The 19,671-nt window shown below is 46.8% G+C and overlaps 1 protein-coding gene across 1 annotated transcript in view; it reads right to left on the bottom strand.

The window, feature by feature from the left end:
- Positions 1-19,671, bottom strand: part of IMPA2 (inositol monophosphatase 2) — a 76,254-nt gene that overhangs the window by 36,039 nt on the left and 20,544 nt on the right. The window contains exon 2 of the mRNA XM_004385809.2: positions 5,246-5,379. Within this exon, the coding sequence (XP_004385866.1) occupies positions 5,246-5,379 (134 nt within the window). The remainder of the gene's footprint in view (positions 1-5,245; positions 5,380-19,671) is intronic.

The raw sequence follows: 19,671 nt of genomic DNA, 5'->3' as shown, positions 1-19,671 counted from the left end.
TTGTCAACAAAATATAACCCACTGGCAGAGAGAATTTCAAAGGGAAAGATTGGTAACCCTGAGATAACTGAAGTAGTTAGAAGGAGGCTTGTTGTTAGGTGCCACTGAGTCAGTTCTGACTCATAGCGACCCTATGCAAAACAGAATACGACACTGCCCCGGTCCTGCGCCATCCTCACAATTATTCTTATGCTTGAACCCACTGAGGCAGCCACTGTGTCAATCCATCTCATTGAGGGTCTTCCTCTTTTTCCCTGACCCTCTACTTTACCAAGCTTGACATCCTTCTCCAGGGACTGGTCCCTCCTGATAACATGTCCAAAGTATGTGAGACAAAGTCTTGCCATCCTTGTAACAGAAGAGAAAAAGGATGGACGTGTTCTAACACAAGCTTGCCTTCTGTTCACCAAACCATTCACAAAAGAAAACTGTGCCGGCATACCTCCTTTCATTGTGCTTCACAGATACTGTTTTTTACAAATTGATGGTTTGTGGCAACCCTGCATCAAGCAAGTCTATCAGCACCATTTTTCCAACAGCATGTGCTCACTCCATGTCTCTGTGTCACGTTTTGGTAATTCTCACAATATTTCAACCTTTTTCAATATTATTATATCTGTTATGGTGATCTATGATCAGTGATCTTTCATGTTACTATTGTAATTGTTTTGGGGCACCACGAACTGTGCCCATATAAGATGGTGAACTTAACTGATAAATGTTGTGTGTGTTCTGACTGCTCCACTGACCAGCCTTCGCCTGTCTCTCTCCCTCTCCTTGGGCCTCCCTATCCCCTGGGACACAATAATATTGAAATTAGGCCAGTTAATAACCCTATAATGGCCTCTAAGTGTTCAAAGGAAAGGAAGAGTTGCACATCTTTCACTTTAAATCAAAAGCTAGAAATGATTAAGCTTAGGAAGGCATGTCGAAAGCTGAGACAGGCTGAAAGCTAGGCTTCTTGCACCAAACAGTTAGCCAAGTTGTGAATGCAAAGGAAACGTTCTTGAAGGAAATTAAAAGTGCTACTCCAGTGAACACATGAATGATAAGAAAGTAAAACAGCCTTACTGATGATAATGGAGAAAGTTTTAGTGATCTGGATAGAAGATCAAATCAGCCACAACATGCCCTTAAGCCAAAGCCTAATCCAGAGCAAGGTCCTAACTCTCTTCAATTCTCTGAAGGCTGAGAGAGGTGAGGAAGCTATAGAAGAAAAGTCTGAAGCTAGCAGAGGTTGGTTCATGAGGCTTAAGAAAAAAAGCCGTCTCCATAACATAAAAGTGCAAGGTGAAGCAGCAAGCGCTGATGTAGAAGCTGCAGCAAGTTATCCAGAAGATCTAGCTAAGAAAATTAATGAAGGTAGCTACACTAAACAACAGATTTTCAGTGTAGACAAAACAGCCTTGTATTGGAAGAAGATGCCATCTAGGACTTTCATCACTAGAGAGGAGAAGTTAATGCCTGGCTTCAAAGCTTCAAAGGACAGGCTGACTCTCTTATTAGGGGCTAATGCAGCTGGTGACTTTAAGTTGAAGCCAATGCTCATTTACCATTCTGAAAATCCTAGGGCCCTTAAGAATTATGCTAAATCTACTCCGCCTGTGCTCTATAAATGGAACAGCAAAGCCTGGGTGACAGACATCTGTTTACGACATGGTTTACTGAATATTTTAAGCCCACTGTTGAGACCTACTGCTCAGAAAAAAGATTCCTTTCAAAATATTACTGCTCATTGACAATGCACCTGGTCATCCAGGAGCTCTGATGGAGATGTGCAAGGAGATTAGTGTTGTTTTCATGCCTGCTAACACAACATCCATTCTGCAGCCCATGGATTAAAGAGTAATTTCAACCTTCAAGTCTTATTATTTAAGAAATACATTTTATAAGGCTATAGCTGCCACAGTGATTCCTCTGATGGATCTGGGCAAAGTAAATTGAAAACCTTCTGGAAATGTCATTCCAGACGGCATTAAGAACATTCATGATTCATGGGAGGAACTCAAAATATCAACATTAACAGTTTGGAAGAAGTTGATTTCAACCTTCATGACTTTGAGGGATTCAAGACTTCAGTGGAAGAAGTAACTGCAGATGTGGTGGAAACAGCAAGAGAACCAGAATTAGAAGTGGAGCCTGAACAAGGTAATGCAAGCTCCACAGACACATCCAAACTCCCTGAGGGACCAAATTACTGGGCTGAGGGCTGTGGGGACCATGGTCTCGGGGAACTTCTTGCTCAGTTGGCATAACATAGTTTATAAAGAAAATGTTCTACATTCTACTTTGGTGAGTAGCATCTGGGGTATTAAAAGCCTGTGAGCAGCCATCTGAGATACTCCACTGGTCTCACCCCTTCAGGAGCAAAGGAGAATGAAGAAAACTAAAGACACAAGGGAAAGATTAGTCCAAAGGACTAATGGACCACAACTACCACGGCCTCCACCAGACTGAGTCCAGTACAACTAGATGGTGCCCAGCTACCACCACCGACTGCTCTGACAGAGATCACAACAGAGGGTCCTGAAAAGAGCTGGAGAAAAATGTAGAACAAAATTCTAACTAACAAAAAAAGACTAGATTTTCTGGTCTGACAGAGAGTGGAGAAACCCTGAGAGTATGGACCCTGGACACCCTTTTAGCTTAGTAATGGAGTCACTCCTGAGGTTCACCCTTTAGGCAAAGATTAGACAGGCTCATAAAACAAAATGAGACTAAAGGGGCACACCAGCCCAGGGGCAAGGACTAGAAGGCAGGAGGGGACAGGAAAGCTGGTAATACGGAACTCAAGGTCGAGAAGGGAGAGGGCTGACATGTCATGGGGTTGTTAACCAGTGTCATAAAACAATATGAGCACTAACTGTTTAACAAGAAGCCGGTTTGTCCTGTAAACCTTCATCTAAAGTACAATTTAAAAAAAAAAAAGATGAAAATCACTAGGAAAAAAAAAAAAGAAGTAGAGCCTGAAGATATGACTGAATTGCTGCAATTTCATGATAAAACTTTAACTGATGAGCAGTTGCTTCTTATGGATGAGCAAAGAAGTGAAATAAAGATGCTGTGAACATTGTTGAAATGACAACAAAGGATTTAGAATATTACAGAAACTTAGTTGATAAAGCAGTGGCAGGGTTTGGGAGGACTGACTCCAATTTTGAAAGAAGTTCTACTGTGGGTAAAATGTTATCAAACAGCATCGTATGCTACAGAGAAACTTCATGAAAGGAAGAAATCAATGATGTGGCAAACTTCACTGCTGTCATATTTTAGGAAATTGCCACAGCCACCCAACCTTCAGCAACCACCACCCTGATCAGTCAGCAGTCATCAACATCAACATAATCTTTTTGCTGGTGGAGGAAAGACCCTCCACCACCAAAAAGATCACGACTCGCTGAAGGCTTAGATGATGGTTAACATTTTTTAGCAATAAAGTATTTTTTAATTGAGGTATGTACATTTTTTTTGACATAATGCTACTGCACACTTAACAAGACAGTACAGTGTAAACATAACTTTTATACACACTGGGAAATCAAAAAATCTGTGTGACTTGTTTTATTGTGATATTCGCTTTATTGCAGTAGTCTGGAACTGAACCCACAATATCTCTGAAGCATGTCTGTATTGCTTGTCTTGCCATATGCCAGATGGGTGCCAAGGGCAGCTGCTTTGTGTATTTCTCCCATGTAAGTACATATAAACATGGAATCTGACAGCTATAAAAATCTATACCCAGAAATCCAATAACTGGTATTCCAGTTTTAGGAATCCAACCTCTTTAGATGATTCTAAATAAGGAAGGAAAATGACCTCTTGCCTCCAAGGCAGTGGTTTGCAAAATATGTTCTGGAGAACTCCAGGGGTAAAGGAGGGGCCTGAGGAGCCCCTAGAGAGAGAAAAGAGAGTAGCATCCTCAAACATGCCCCTCTGACATATCCGGGGGAGAGAACAGGCCCTGTGCCCAGCTGTCACCTGGACAAAGGGGGTCTTAGGTCATAGGTTGGGTTCTCTGGAGAAGCAAAACCAGTGAAGTGTGTATACACACACACACTGGGCCCTGGTGGCACAGTGGTTAAGCATTTGGCTGCCAACCAAAAGGTCAGCAGTTTGAATCCACCAGCCGCTCCTTGGAAAGCCTACGGGGCAGTTCTACTCTGTCCTATAGGGTCACTATGAGTCAGAATTGACTCGATGGCAGTGGGTTTTATATATACATATGTATACACAGAGAGAGATTTATCTCAAGGAAATGGCTTATGAAGTTACAGAGGCTGGCACGTCCCAAGTCTGTGGGTCAGGTGTCAGGCTGGAAACTTCTCCTGACTTGTGTAGCTGCAGGGGCTGACAAACCCAAGATTGGCAGGTCAGACAGCAGGCTGCTGGCTCACAGGCTGTGGAGGCTGATGAATCCTAAGATCAGCAGACAATACAGCAGCCTGCTGGCTAAAGTCCCAAGAACTGGAGGTCAGATGATGACAAGCTGGATGTAGGATCCAGAGAAAGCAGGCAAGCTTTGCCAGAACGTCCATACATATACTGGATGTAGGCCACACCCCTGAGGAAACTCCCCTCACAACTGATTGGTTGATCACATCAGATCACATCATGGAGGATGACTACATCATTATATAACTACCAAACCACTGAGACTCATGGCCCAGCCAAGCTGACCTACAATGTTAACCATCACATCAGTGACCGCTGGCAGAGGTGCACAAAGCACATGGTGGCCGTGGGGCCCCACCCTTTTGGGAAACTCTGCCTGGGGTGGCTGGGCAGGCAGGAGGCTGCCAGGGAACATGACTGCTCAGGCTTTGTGGGGTAGGTTGTTCCCCTACTAGGTTTCTCCAGAAATATGATAAGTGGCTTATGCTCCCCCTGAGCATGCTTTAAAAGGTAGAGCCTTTTCAATATTTGTAAGGTAGTATCCTGACATGAGGGATCAGTTCTAGTCCTGTGAAATAAAAAGCCATCTCCATTCCCAGCCCCAGCCTTTCTTCTTCTTCCATCTGCTTTGACAACAAGATGCCCCCTGCCACAATGACAATAGCGAAAGGATGAAAATGAGGGTCAGTTTGGTTAACAGACAATTGAAGTATCAGGGCTCAGACCATAAACCTCATGTTTTATGTGTCTGCCCCTCACCAACTCACAGCACAGCTTCCCTCTACTGGACCCTGGCTTTGCTTATGCATGTGGCAGGGTGCTATGGGGTATTTTCCCCCATGAATATACCCACCTGTGAGAAGGAAACCGCGTTTGCAGCTCAGAAATAATTAAATCTTCCACAAGGTGATCCGTTTCTGTCACAAGGTCTGCAGCCGATGTTTTTGTTGAGACACATTTTTCCTCGGTAAGGGCTTTTCTGATGATCTGAAATAAAGGTAAGGAGGTGAAACTTCCAAGCATCCCCACTGACCCATCTGAAGCCCACTCTGCAGTCAGTGTGGGGAGGGCAGGGGCGTGGTCTGTGCCCACTGACTTCTGCTGTTCTTGATAGATCCGCTGGCCTGACGTCATGTCTAAGACTTCCTCTCCGGTGCCTAGTGAGCCTCTGACCCAACCACTATTCTTTGCACAACCAAGAGTCTCACCATTTGAAGTTACTTTTTCCTACCGAACAGCATAAAGCTTCATTTATAGAAGCTGCCTGAATGGAGTAAGAAGACATAACACACCTTTGCCCCATATAATTCCATGAATTTGAATTTATGAGTTTTCACTGTAAAGACAAAACTTCCCTAATTCACTTTATGAATCAAACGAAATGGGATATGCTCTTGAATCTAGATGTAAAATGTCCAAACTAAGAAACCTGGGAAAGCTTGGATGTATTCCAAGAACTGGAGGCTCGCCCGCACTCCTGTTCTGGGACAGGGCATCACTGACACGCAAGTGAGCTGGCTTTGATGCTGAGTGGCTCCCGGCAGGCTTAGGTGCAGGTTCTGCAGAGGTGCCAGCTGGCCATGTCAGCACAGCCAGTCTAAACCCACCACGGCCAAAAATAAAATAGGGGCAGGAGCAGGACTGAGCCAGACCTCAAGTCTACCCATCCAACCAAATCTGGTTCCAGAAGCCCCTGGCGGCCTAAGCCGCAAGGGTGTAGAGTGGTTGATCAGTCACATGGCACTGCAGAGAGGGATCAGTGCCAGTCCTGTGAAATAAAAAGCCATCTGCGTTCCCAGCCCTGGCCTTTCTTCTGCTGCTTTACCACCGAGACGCCCCCTACCATGCTGACACACTGGCAACAGCCAGAAACACCTTTAGACCTTTCCTCCACACTGGCTGCCACTCAAAACCCCAACATCCCTGGAAGCAGCACCGATCGTCCATTACCCATTTCCGCCATCCTTCAGCCTTTGACAGGCATCTGCTGAGCATCTTTTGATGCCAGGCACCAGGCTATGTGCTAATGAGGCCCAAGGGGAGGAGGTGGGAGACATTCATCCAGAGGTCTTCCAGGAGGAGGTGATGCTCACATGGAATTTTAAGAACAAGCAGGAGTTGCCCCTAGGAGTCTGGTGGCCTTCTCTTCGTGTTTCTCATGGTGGCCCCTTCTAGTCTCACTATCCGTCCAGTGCCAGGCCATCTACCACTGAGCCTAGACAGGATTTTTGTTTTTTTCATCTTGGTTATGAAAATAATAGATACTTATGGAGAATGGGGAGAGTAACAAATAATACACAAAACAAGCATCACGCATCACACAGAGCTCTCTGCTGACATGTCTGCTACTGAGGGTCTTCCTGCTTCTTGTATTTGCAATGTCTTGGCCATCACTGTCAGACTAATTTTCAATTTGCACATAGCGGTCTCCCACCAAATGCACCTCCACAGGTTCCTTGTTTCTAGATTTCAAACTCAGCATCTAGATCGTGTCACACCTGCCCTCTCCTCCAGGAATCTCTAACTTCTGAGCTCACCCAAACTTCCTGTCCACAGACCACTGGCACTGAGCATGCATCTTGTGCAGCAACTCAGCATGAGCATGCACACACGCATGCGTGTGTGTGCGTGCGTGAGTGTGCACGTGTATGGTTAGAGAGAGGGCAGGAAATACCCTGACCAGAGTGTGTGCCACTGGCCTTCTCAAACTCTAATGTGCACATAAGCTGCCTGGAAACCTTGCTGTAGTGCATATTGTGATGGAGGAGGTCTAGGTGTAGTCTGAGATTGTGCATTTCTAACCTACTCAGTGCAGATACTGAGGCCAAGGACCACAACTGAGTAGCTCAATACCAGGGGAGACAGGATGTCAGGAGACAGGACTGTTCTGACTCAGCAGGTCTGAAATGGGCTCAGGACCTCACCTTCAGGGTAGTGCTTGGACTCCACTTTGAGGAACACTGCCAAGAAGACAGGCCTTAGTTTACACTTTTTGTGCCCCACCTGGGAAGCAACCTTACACTGAAGAGCATGCATTCCAGTCATCCACCTTTGTAGCCTCTGCAACCTATTCTCTATGCAGAGCCGGATGGACGATCTGTAAACACTGAGCAGGTCCAATTCCATTGCTGCTTAAAGGTACCCAATGGCTTCTCGTGATGCTGTGGTGCGATGGATTACTTTTGTGTGGCCTTTCTTGCTATGGTCTTGTAACTCCCAACAAATGATTGGCTGGGACGATGCTAATAAGGTATATGGAACCCTAATGAGGGGATTGGTCAGTTTTGCCATCCCACTAGGCTTAAAATGAGCCATCTGAGAAGCGGAAAAAGAAGATTTCATCACCACAAAGGAAGAACAGCCAAGAGCAGAGCACAAGGACCCAAGATCCCTGTGCTGAGAAGCTCCTGGAACCAGGAGACTGAGAGAGAGAGAGAGAGAGAGAGAGAGAGAGAGAGAGAGAGCTATAACACTGAAGATGGCAAGAAGCAGTGACAGAGAAACTGCAGCAGAAGAGACCAGCAGGAAATGGCCCATGGAGCAAGAAAGCTGAGTGCCTTGGGCAGGAGGCTTACTGGCAGAATGAGGTGTGTTGGGGCACACTCAACAGCAGAGCTAAAAGAGCTTTGTAACACTTGCCACAGCAGGGCAGAGGCCAAGGGCCAGAGAGAGGCGTTCTGGTTGGGAAGAGGCTGTCCTGATGGAAGAACTGTATCCTGAGTGTTCCTGAACCTGAATTGTAAACTGTTACTTCCCTAATAAGCCCCATAACTGTGAGTATTGTCTGTGAGTTCTGTGTGGCCATTGCAGTGAATTACTGAAACCAGCAGAGAAGTAGAGAGTGCTGTGGGGGGGGGGGGGGCGGTTGGTGTCAGAATTGGTAAAGATGGTGGAGAGAGGAGGCATGTCTGACCCCCACCTCATAGGAATCAGCCTCGGGCTGTTGATCTTGATTCTCCTTCCTCCTTGTGAAGTTAGAGGAGGTCAGAAACCACCCCCACACCATTTTTACAGGCTCTTAAGACAAAACCCCAAATCCTATGTGACCAGGCCTTTGTCAGCCCCTCCAGTCTCATCTGCCACAACTCACCCCATGCTTGCCCCCCCCGTTTAGCCACTCTAGCAGCGCCACTGACCCTATGTTTGCTATGCCTCAGGAATCTGACAGTTTTGGTCCTTCTATCTGGAACTTATCACTATCTGAAACCATTTTGTGATCTGTTTGGTAGCTGGCTACACATCTCTCCTCTCCGGAGAATGAGCTCTGGGAGAGTAGAGCCTCTCCTTACTCACTGCCATACCCCCAGCATCTAGAATCACACCTCCTGGTGAGCAGGTGCACACAATTCTTTGAAGGAATGAATCAAATACACATTAGATTGCTTGAATAGATTCTACAACATTTTCCCAACTGTACCGCTAATGTTTATGTAAATACAGACCATTATTTTTTGTTTTGTTTTGCTTTTTTTTTGGTTTTTTGGTTGTCTCGTTAGGAAGATGTGCTTGAACTCTGTCATCCTCTAGCTTCCATCTAGTCTACCCCCTGGAGTCAGGTGGGATGTTCTTTATGGACTGCAAATCCACTCCCCACAAAGCCCAGAGTAAGCTTTCCAAAACACTCATCTTCATTGTGTATCCTCCCAGCAGAAGACACTTTAATGGCTCCCTATTACTATCAGGATAAACTCTAAAATCCTGGAGGTGGCATACAATAGCCTTTGAGATTTGGCCTTGTAGCAGAGGTAATCTGATCCCAAATAACCAGTCTCCCATCTTCCTTTTAGAACAGAACCCCCACGTTTTAACCAGCCACAAGGCCACCATAAAGTCTGCTCCTCTGTCTCTCTTGCAGCTAGGTATGGTCATGTGACCAAGTTCTGCCCAAGAGGTCAGGAATGGAAGTGAGATGTGCAACTTAGGGGTCATGTCCTTGAACAGACACTGTTGCCCTCCACCTCCTCTTGTCCTTTTCCCCTTTTCACAGGCTACAATGTGGTGGTGTGGTGGTAGGTCACATGGTAGAAGAACACCTTAGAGCAACGAGAGAGAGAGAGAGAGAGAGAGAGAACCTGGGTCTCTGGTGATTCAAGAAGCAGAGCTACCCTAGGCCTCTTATGAACCAGACTTCTACATGGAAGAAAAAGAACCCCTTACTTCTCTTATTAGTCTGTGTTAAGGATGCCTAACCATCAGCCTAACAAACGCAGATCTTAACCAACCTTTTTCTTCTCATCTCTACTTTTCCCTCCCTCCATAACAGTTATGTGCCAAGTTAGATCAGATCTTTGAGTTTAGTGTTTGTATCCCCACTGCCAGTCTCCCTCTGCCTGGCCCATGTGCTCTCTTCAGGACTCGGGTCAGATATCACCTCCTGTACAAGGAGTCCCCACCTTCTGTGGGCAGTGGGTCATCTGTCCTTCGACTATGCTCTCCCAGCACCTATACGCCCAACACGCAGGCCACCTGCCACCTATGGGATTACATGTCATGCCACGTTCTGTCTTTGTACCCACCCCCACAGGGGGGTTTTGCAGCTGATATAGGCTACCACATTGGAGGAACTCCGTAAGCATTTGTTGAAGGAATGAATGAATGAATGAAGATTTCTTGGCAGCTGCAGACTGGGCTTATAGTTAAGTAAAATCTAGAAGACTTTTAATAAGCCCTCTTAATAAGCATATCTAACCTAACTAGTATTAACGCAACTGTTTTTCCAGATTCAAAATATACAAAACTCTAGTATATTGATGGGATGTGTGCCTCAGCAGACCTTGTGGGCAGTTTGGAGGACATCTGATGTAATCTGGGCATATTTTGGGGGAGGAAGACGGCCTCTAGCTACAAATTACAGAAAGAAGGGAAGAAGCACTATGTTGAACCATGTTCTTTTTTAAAGTTAAATTTTCTTCTGTTTTTATCAGTATTTACTACTACTGTTGCTATTATTGTTTTCTTTGTGAATATGCGTCACAAGAAAGTCTGTGACCTTGAATAGCAGGGCAGCCCTTCTGGCCTGTGGCTAACCAAAGCCACACTTCCCCGTCTTCTCTTGCTGCAGACACCACGCCCAGGGCTTCCACGTCTCTTTCCTCTGACCACCTCCAATGCAACGTGTTTAGCCACGTCCCCTTCAGGCCCTGGCGTTATCATCTGTTCAGATGCCTAAATAGGAACCTAGGATCTCTCTGAGCTCCTCCCTCTCACACATCCCCAACATCCAGTTACTCACCAAGATGGTTAGATTTTATTTCTGATTAATTTTCCCAAACTACACCACCCTTCCCATTCCCTGTGGTCACTCACTGCCTGCTGGGGCTGCCGCAACAGCCTCCAAATGCTCTGCTGGCCTCTGTCTCATTCCTTCTGAGCAGAGTGGCCTCTCCAAGAGGCAGATCTCATGGCACTCCACTGCACAACCTTCCCTGGGCTCGCCGGGCGCACTGGGAAAGTGGCAGACCAGCCTGGTCAGCCCTTGGCTTCTCTTCCTGCCTGGGCCTCATGCCCCTGTACCATGCTTGATTACTGTCAGATGTTCTCCTCCTCATCCCTGTGTCTTCTGCCTGGAATGATGCCCCTGATTAATTCCTGTGCATCTGTCCTGGAGGACACAACTCCAGCAGGCCTCCTCCAGGACACTATGTGTCCCTCTGCCACCCACCTAGGGGCTTGGGCCCTTCTCCTGGCCCATGGTTCCCATGACACTGAGCATACCCTTTGGTGACTGCATGTACTGCAGTTTTTTGTGACTACAGGCCCCTGTCCTGCCTTGTCCACCAGACTGTCTGCTTCTTGAGGGCAGGAGCTCTGCCTTCATCTCTGTGGCCCCAGACTCCCCCGCCCCCTCTCACCTCCATGCCACATGGTACAGGAGGACTGCTGGCCCACAGCAACAATATACATTGTCACAAGACTGTACCAAATCTACCATGTGGGTTTCGATACATGGAAAGCTATATAACTTAGCTACCTGCCATCAACAAGGAGTTATGGCAGTCAGCTAATCTCGAAAAACTTGTTGAAAACCCTGTAGTTCTTCTTCATGAAGAAAGTGCATGTGAAAAATTTCCGTGTCTAGAATATAATTCTAACTTTCACCAATTTTATAAGATTAATAGGGAATAGAGAGGATAAATCTAAACTTTAGAATCAGATAGACCTGAGTTCAAACCCCACTGGAAGGCCTCGGTGGAGCCATTTAGCTTCTCTGAGAATCAGTGTCCTTCTCTGTAATAAAAATGATATCTGAGACCTTGGGTTATTATAAAAATTAAATGAGAAATGCAGGTAAAGGACTTGATACACAAAGTGATTTATATATACACATAGGCCTCAATGAGATGGACTGACACAGTGGCTGCAAGAATGGGCTCAAGCATAACAATGATTGTGAGGATGGCGCAGGATCGGGCGGGGTTTCATTCTGTTGTACACAGGGTCACTATGAGTCGGAACCAACTTTATGGCACCTAACAACACAGGCCTATGTAGCTATTTGCAAGAATATGTATCTGACAAAATTTAATGACTTAAGACCCAAAAAACCCAACAACCTACCATATACATAATGTACAGATCTCAAACAAGACGCCAAAATACTAGGTTAAGAAACATTTAATTTACACATTCCCCTACCGAGAGGAAAGGTGGTGATAGAGTGTTTTCAATAAACCACTGAACTTTTAAATAGTAAACGCAACCAGATGTCCTTTAGCCACATTAGCATTCACTGTGGGATGGTCTGTGGGGTTGCCAGGTAAACCACCTGCTAATGTCCTTTACCGATTACCTTCTCTCAGTCTTAAACTAAAACACTAGTTGCAGTTGAGTCGATTACAACTCATGTTGACCCCATGCGTGCAGAGTGGAACTGTGCTCCATAGGGCTTTCATGGCTGTGACCTTTCGAAAGCAGGTTGCCAGGTCTTTCTTTCAAGACACCTCTGGATGGCTTTGAACAGTTGACTTCTGAGTTAGTAGCGAATGCTTGACTGTTTTGTTTCACCCAGGGGAATGAGTTAGTGCATATTGTTGTTTTTTTGGATTAATGTTTTTCAGCTACTCACTAACTATGCACCTCCCAGACCTCCTGCCTGGGTCTCTGCCTCCAAATAACATTCTATTAATGTTTAACATGTTAAACATGGGCCTTAAGTCACTAAAGCCTGAATTTCAAATTTAAAAGAAGAGAATGCCATCAGCTCTAGCTTCAAAGGCATCAAAAGCTCACAAATTCGTGGACAGGTCCAAAGGCCTTCTTTTTTGTCTGCACGGCATCTTAGTTTCTGACACTGTTCCCAAGTCTGCCACACAATGTTATCATCCATCACCATGTAGTCACCCTTACATGCTTTAAAACCTGGACTCTGCACAGTTACTCATGGGGCAGGGCTCTCAGAGCGTGGTCTGAGGAGACTCCCACATGGTCTAGGCTGAGCCAACATGCCAGACTTCTTTGAACATCAGTAGGTGCAGCAGTAAACCAAACCCATAGCCTTCATCAGACACTGGGCAATAACGAGGCTATCATGTGGCACACATGCTTAGCAGTTCACAAGTCACCATACAACCTTAACCATGGGAAAGAAGAGGAGGAGCTGGTGGTTCTAAGGCCCTCCAAATTCTCCTGGGTCCATAGGCCAGTAAGTGAAGTCTCTCCAACCTTAAACATCACCTCTCCCTCTTATGTTCATGGCTGTTTCTTCAGAACTGCCGTCTCTACTTTCTAAGCTCTCGTCACTCCTCAGCCCACTGTATTTCCACCTGTGCCCCCAACACTCCTGTGATACAGCCCCTCTCGACACCCAGCACCCTCCTTGTTGCTGCTCCAATGGGCACTTCCATCCCTACCTTAGCTGCATCCCCCAGGGTTTCTGTGACCACAGTCCTCCTCTTCCCACTCTCCCCACTTCCTTGGCCATGCTTCGCGCTCTTCTCCCTCAGACTATTCCTCAGAGTTCTCCAGGGACATGTTTCCTGGTAGTCTCATTTACTTCACCATCATCACCGTCACCACCAACAGTGACGCTCACACTTACCGAGGCTTCCTATGTTCCAGCACTCTTCTAGGCAGTTCACATGCACCAACTTACATAATCCTTGTGAGAATTCTGAGGGTAACGGTGGTGAAATGAGTTCCTTTATGTGGCCTTTTGCCTTGGTTCTTTGGAGAAACAACTTGAGAGTTTTTTTTTTTCCCCCTAAACCCTGAGGAATTATCTTTGCTCTAGTTTTCTACTCAAGAGGGTTTGTTACTTTTTGTCCAGGTTAATTGACATTTCCTGGGTAAGCTGTAAACAACTTGGTTTTGATAACTTTAGTCTGGTCCTGGGCTGTAGCCTGCCCTGTGATAGGTATGCAGCTTGCAGGGATTGGCCAATAGACTATGCAAATGAGGTTAGTTGTAACCTACTATGCAAATGAAGTGTCTGTGGCCTACCCAGAGGGAATTGGTCAGTTCCCCTGGAGCTGACGCCCTGAATTTGGACTTATAGCCTACTGGACTGTGAGAGAATAAACTTCTCTGTTGAAGCCATCCACTTGTGGTATTTCTGTGAGAGCAGCACTAGATGACTAAGATAGAATTGGTACCTAGAGTAGGGTGCTGCTCTAACAGATACCTAAAATGTGGACGCCATTTTGAAACTGTGAATGGATAGAGGAGTGGCAGCAGCAGAGAACCAGCAGCAGCAGAATCAGGAGACCAGTGTGAGATGGCTCTGTAGCCAACCCATGGAGTGACAGAGCAGAGTGCCTGTGCACAGGAGGCTTCTTGGAGGAGTAGGGTGCCTCTGGGTACTTATCGGTGAAGCAAGGCTTGCTGACCCGCAGAGCAAGATTGCTGACTGCCTGTGTGCAGGAGGCTTCGTGGCAGACTGGGGTGCCTCTAGGCACTTATTGGTAGAGCTACAGAGCTTTGGAACACTTACCCCAGTAGGACGGATGTGGGTGTGAGGCCTGAGGGGCCAAGAGGCCAAGAAACCAGGAAGCAGAAGCTGAAGAGACAAGGAACACACGAAGTCAAGCTGCCTCAGTCTCAAAAGATATGGCTAGGACCTCTGAGGTTTCAAAGGGTGGAGCCATGGCCTCTGGTGTTTCTAAGGGTGGAGTTGTCACTCCGATGAACTAAGAGGATGGTGCGCCTAAAGCCGAGGGAGAAGAGTCGCTGTCTTAGTGGGCCAGGAAGGTGGAGCTGAAGCCCAGGTCCGAAGGGCCTCCACTCAGTATCTGGAGAGTGTGGCCAATATCTAGAGTCTGGAGGGCAAGGCTATTGTGTAAATGGTCTCAGAGAACAGATGATTATTTTCAAAGCCTTGAGGGCTAATGTAATGTGTTCTGCTGACTTGCTTGTTGCCTGTTATGCCTTCTTTCCCTCCAATTTCTCCCATTCGTAATGGAAATGTCTAGTTTGTGCCTGCCTGTTACACCATTGTACCTTTAGAAGCAGATAACTTGTATTTTAGATTTCACAGATGAAGAGGAATTTTTTGGATTTTGGGCTTGGAGTTGATTTAAGACTTTTGCTATGATATGATGGGGTGAATATGTTTTACTTGTGGCAAGGACATGAATTTTGGGGGGGGCCAAGGGGTAGAATGTCATGGATTGAATTGTGTCCCCCCAAAATATCTGTCAATTTGGCTGGGTCATGATTCCCAGTATTGTATGATAGTGTACCATTCTGTAATCTGATGCGATTTCTTTATGTGTTGTAAACTTTATCACTATGATCTAATAAGATGGATTAGAAGCAGTTATACTGATGAGGTCTACAAGATTAGTGTCTTAAGCCAATCTCTTTTGAGATATAAAAGAGAAAAGCAAACAGAGACACATGGAAACCTCATACCACCAAGAAAGCAGTGCCGGGAGCAGAGCACCTCCTTTAGACATGAGGTTCCTGCACAGAGAAGCTCCCAGACCAAGGGAAGACTGATAACACGGACCTTCCTCCAGAGCCAACTGAAAAAGTGTTCCCCTGAAGCTGACGCCCTGAATTTGGACTTGTAGCCTACTAGACTGTGAGAGAATAAATTTCTCTTTGTTAAAAGCCATCCACTTGTGGTATCTGTTATAGCAGCACTAGATGACTAAGACAGGGGCCAAGAGGAGGCCTGTCCTCAGGGGGCTGAGAGGAGGGCTGTCCTCAGAGGGGGCGAGAGGAGACCTGTCCTCAGGGGGCCGAGAGGAGGCCTGTCCTCAGGGGGCCCAGAGGAGCCTGTCCTCAGGGGGCTGAGACGAGGCCTATCCTCAGGGGGCGGAGAGGAGCCTGTCCTCAGGGGGCGGAGAGGAGGCCTGTCCTCAGGGGGCCGAGAGGAGCCTGTCCTCAGGGGGCCGAGAGAAGGCCTGTCCTCAGGGGGCCGAGAGAAGGTCTGTCCTCAGGGGCTGAAAAGAGGCCTGTCCTCAGGGGGCCGAGAGGAGGCCTGTCTTCAGGGGACTGAGAGGAGCTGAGAGAGCTGTCCTGCTTCCTGATCCTGATCCTGAGTTGTACCCTGCTCCTTAATAAACCACTTAACTACAAGAATGGTCTGTGAGTTCTGTGTGGCCACTGCAACAGATTATCAAACCCAGAAGGGAAGTAGAGAGTGCCGTGGGAGGGTTGGCTAGCGTCAGAATTGGTAAAAAGGTTGGAGAGTGTAGGCATTTCTCACCTCCATCTCAGAGGGGTCAGCCTTGGGCTCATCTTGATTGTCGCATTATCTTCCCTGAAGTTAGACAGGTGCTGCTACTACTACTCTCACTACTTTACAGTAACAATAATTAGTCATCTTATTTTAGAAATTCAGAAAGTTTCCCAAGCTATAAAGTGCAAGAAAAAGCATTCCAACGTACGCAGTCTGGCTCCAGAGTCCAAATTCTCAATCGCTAAGTTGAACCGACTTCTGACTGCAGGTACCAGGACTGAGGGGTCCCACACTCCCATCTCCAATCCAGATCTCTCTCTAATGCAATGACATCCACCCAGTTGCCCAACCCAGGCCCCAGAAGAAGTACTTTATTCCCAGGTCTCCCTCACCCTCAGCTTATGGTTCTTCACTGAGTATGTCCCAATTTACAATTAATCAGTCACTCAGTACCTCCTTCTAGGTCAGTCCTGGAAATGACTTCCCACCACAACTCTACTCCATGTCCCCACCTTTTCCCATCCTGAAGCCTAACCCTCCTCTCTTCCACCTTAAGCTTTAGCCAAAGTGAACTTCTTGCAGTTCCTTGGTGCTGCATTCTATTCCACATCATACTGTTTTTATATTTTCCTTTCTTTGCTTTGGACCCTTCTCTTCCCAACTCTTCTGGCTGATGCCTGCTTTTCCTTTTTACGACGCAGCTCAGGTATGACTTCTCCCAGGAAGTCTCCCCGATCCCCCAGGCTCTGGAGAGGCCTCGCTCATAGGACTGCAGAGTCATAATGAAATCACTGATTAGCCTGTGGCCTGGGGTCAGTCTGCAGATAGGCCTCCTAGAACTCTCACTGTTTCTGAATGAACACCCTGGGGGCTGAGGCACTGCCCCTTACCCCTGCAGCTGGGAGCTGGGATGGCGGACAAAGTGACTACATTGGCACAAGGCTGTCCCTCAGCTGAGTTCTTCCCTCACATTCCACAGCAGAAAGAAGGTGCAAACCAGGCCAGCCTGAGGTTCAGGCCCAACATGAGGCCGGAAGAGAGGAAAGAACCTGGACTCAAAAATTTCCCTTTTCCTTCTCCAAGTCTCCATTCCAGTGCTTCCACCAACTGACTACTAGGGCTCAGGGGAGAGGAGGGGGCTGGGACTCAGGAGCAGTGTTTCTATCCCCTAGGCTAAGGAGAGAGATTTCAGCCTACCCTCTTCCCCTGACCCCAGAGATAGTAATCTCCACTAACTAGCACTTCATGTGGTTTGCTGTTGTTAGTTGCCACAGACCCATGGCAACCCCATGTACCACAGAATGAAATGGTGCCTGGTCCTACACCATCTTCACAATCGTTAATATGCTTGAGATCACTGTTGTGACCACTGTGTCTTTTGAGTGCCTTCCGATCTAGGAGGCTCATCTTCCAGCACTACATCAGACAATATTCTGTTGTGATCTATAGGGTTTTCATTGGGTAATTTTTGGAAATAGATCACCGGGCCTTCCTTCCTAGTCTGTCTTAGTCTGGAAACTTTACTGAAACCTGTCCACCAGGATGACCCTGCTGGTATTTGAAATACCAGTGGCATAGCTTCCAGCATCACAGCAACACACAAGCCACCATAGTACAACAAATTGATAGACAGGTGGTGGTCATTTGATTTAGCAAGTAAGCATCCCTGGGCCACAAAGTCCAGGGCTCCCCCTCACTGTGGGGGTACAGGCGGGACTCCATCAGCTCCCCAGCGTGCCAAGGGCTGGGCTGGAGGCTCAAGCAAGGGCTGCAGGTGCGAATGCCTTTGGAAAAACGTACTCCTTCCTATTTTTCTCAAGCAGCATTTGTTAGCAAAAATGGGTATAAATAATATGTCCCTTTCCTGACAATGACAGGTAAGAAAAATGACAGCCTCTCACCCAAAGGTCAGGGGATAGTGGGGCCCTGGACACTCTGAGACCACAGGCTATCAGCTCCCGTCATTGTTGTCTCACAGTAATGCTACTTCGCTGCTGTTAAATGTTGGCTAAACGTTTAAAAATGTGAACGTACCCCAAGGAGCTACGAACAAACCAGAGGTCTGTCCTGGGAGCCACCGAACAGTGAGGGCAAGGTGAGGCAGGGACTGAGATGGCACAAGTGAAGTCTGTGTAAGTGGTGAAATCGCCTCCCACCCTCCACTGTCCTCCCTTCAGCCGCCTGGATTAGTCAGCCCAGGCAGGACAGGAAGGGGCCCTTCCTGGAGAAATGAACTACTGATCCCTCCCCAGACAGACGTTTGGGAACCCTCCAAGGAAAAGCCGCAGCTTGACCTGGGGTCATCCTGGTGCGAAGCCTTTCAGCAACAAGCCCACGTTCCTCCTATGCACGGCCCTGCCCACGCCGACCACTCCCAGTTTGTGTGTCCACCCTCAACCTCTCCGCGGAACTCTGGACTCCAGACTCAGCTTCTCCACTTAGACACCAGCTGGCAATTCAAGCTTTTCATGCCCGGGAACAGAGCCCTTGATTTCCCCTCCAAACCTGCTCCTCCTGCAGTCTCAGTAAATGGCAAATCCATTCAACCAGTTCTTCAGGCCAAATCTGACTCCTCTCTTTCTCTCACACCCCACATCTGATCCACCAGCAAATTCTGCCACCTCAACCTTCAAAATAAATCTGTTTGCCGCCTTCTTCGCTCATCCTAGTCCATTTCTCACTTAAACTATTCTATTAGTTCCTATCAGACATCCAATCCTGGTCCCACTGCAGTGTGGCAGGGCCCCACACAGCAGCCAGGCTGGTCCCCCTATAGTCCTGCGGGGCCCCACACTGATGACAGAAGTCAGACAATTTCTCTCCTCTGCTCAAACCCTCAGACTGCACAGAGAAAAGGCCTAAGTCCTCTCCACAGCTGCTCAGGGAATACTTGTTGGATGAATAAGTGAATTTCTAATCAGTGTATCACCGTTTTATAGACTAACAACCACTTTACAAAAGAGGATATGAAAGAAGCCAATAAGCATATGAAAAGGCATTTAACTATATTAGTCACCTGGGACATGCAAATTAAAACCACAATTCTAACACCAATCAGAATGGCTAAAACAGAAGACAGACAACAGGTGTCGTCAAAGATACGGAGCAACTGAAACTCTCATACACTGCAGGTGGAGGGTAAACTGGTACGTGTACCTTGGAAAACTACTGGGCAGAATTTACATACCCTCTGACACAATTCCACTCCTATTACTAATATATCCCCCAAAAGGAATGCATAACCAAAAGATACATACAAGATGCTCACAGCAAAATTCATAATAACTCCAAAGGAAAGTATCAAAATCCTCTGGAGAGTAGAAGGAATAAATTGTGATATATGTACACAATAAAATACTATATACAGCAGGGGTTCTCAAAGGAGCCCTGGTGGTGCAGTGGTTAAGCACTCTGCTGCTAACTGAAAGGTCAGCAGTTGGAACCCACCAGCCGCTCCGCAGGAAAAAGATGTGGCAGTCTGTTTCCGTAAAGGTTACAACCTTGGAAACCCTATGGGGCAGTTCTACTCTGTCCAATAGGGTCACTGTGAGTTGGAATTGACTCGACAGCAACAGGTTTTTTTTTTTTTTAAGGGGTTTTCAAAGTGGGATCTCCAGAAAGCAGCATCAGTATCAGCTGAGAATTTGTTAGAAATG

The sequence above is a fragment of the Trichechus manatus genome, unplaced genomic scaffold (genome assembly GCF_000243295.1).
Source record: "Trichechus manatus latirostris isolate Lorelei unplaced genomic scaffold, TriManLat1.0 scaffold00146, whole genome shotgun sequence".
NCBI classification, from domain to species: domain Eukaryota; kingdom Metazoa; phylum Chordata; class Mammalia; order Sirenia; family Trichechidae; genus Trichechus; species Trichechus manatus.
Note: the sequence above shows the minus strand (reverse complement) of the source record. Positions and strands in the feature narration are given on the sequence as shown.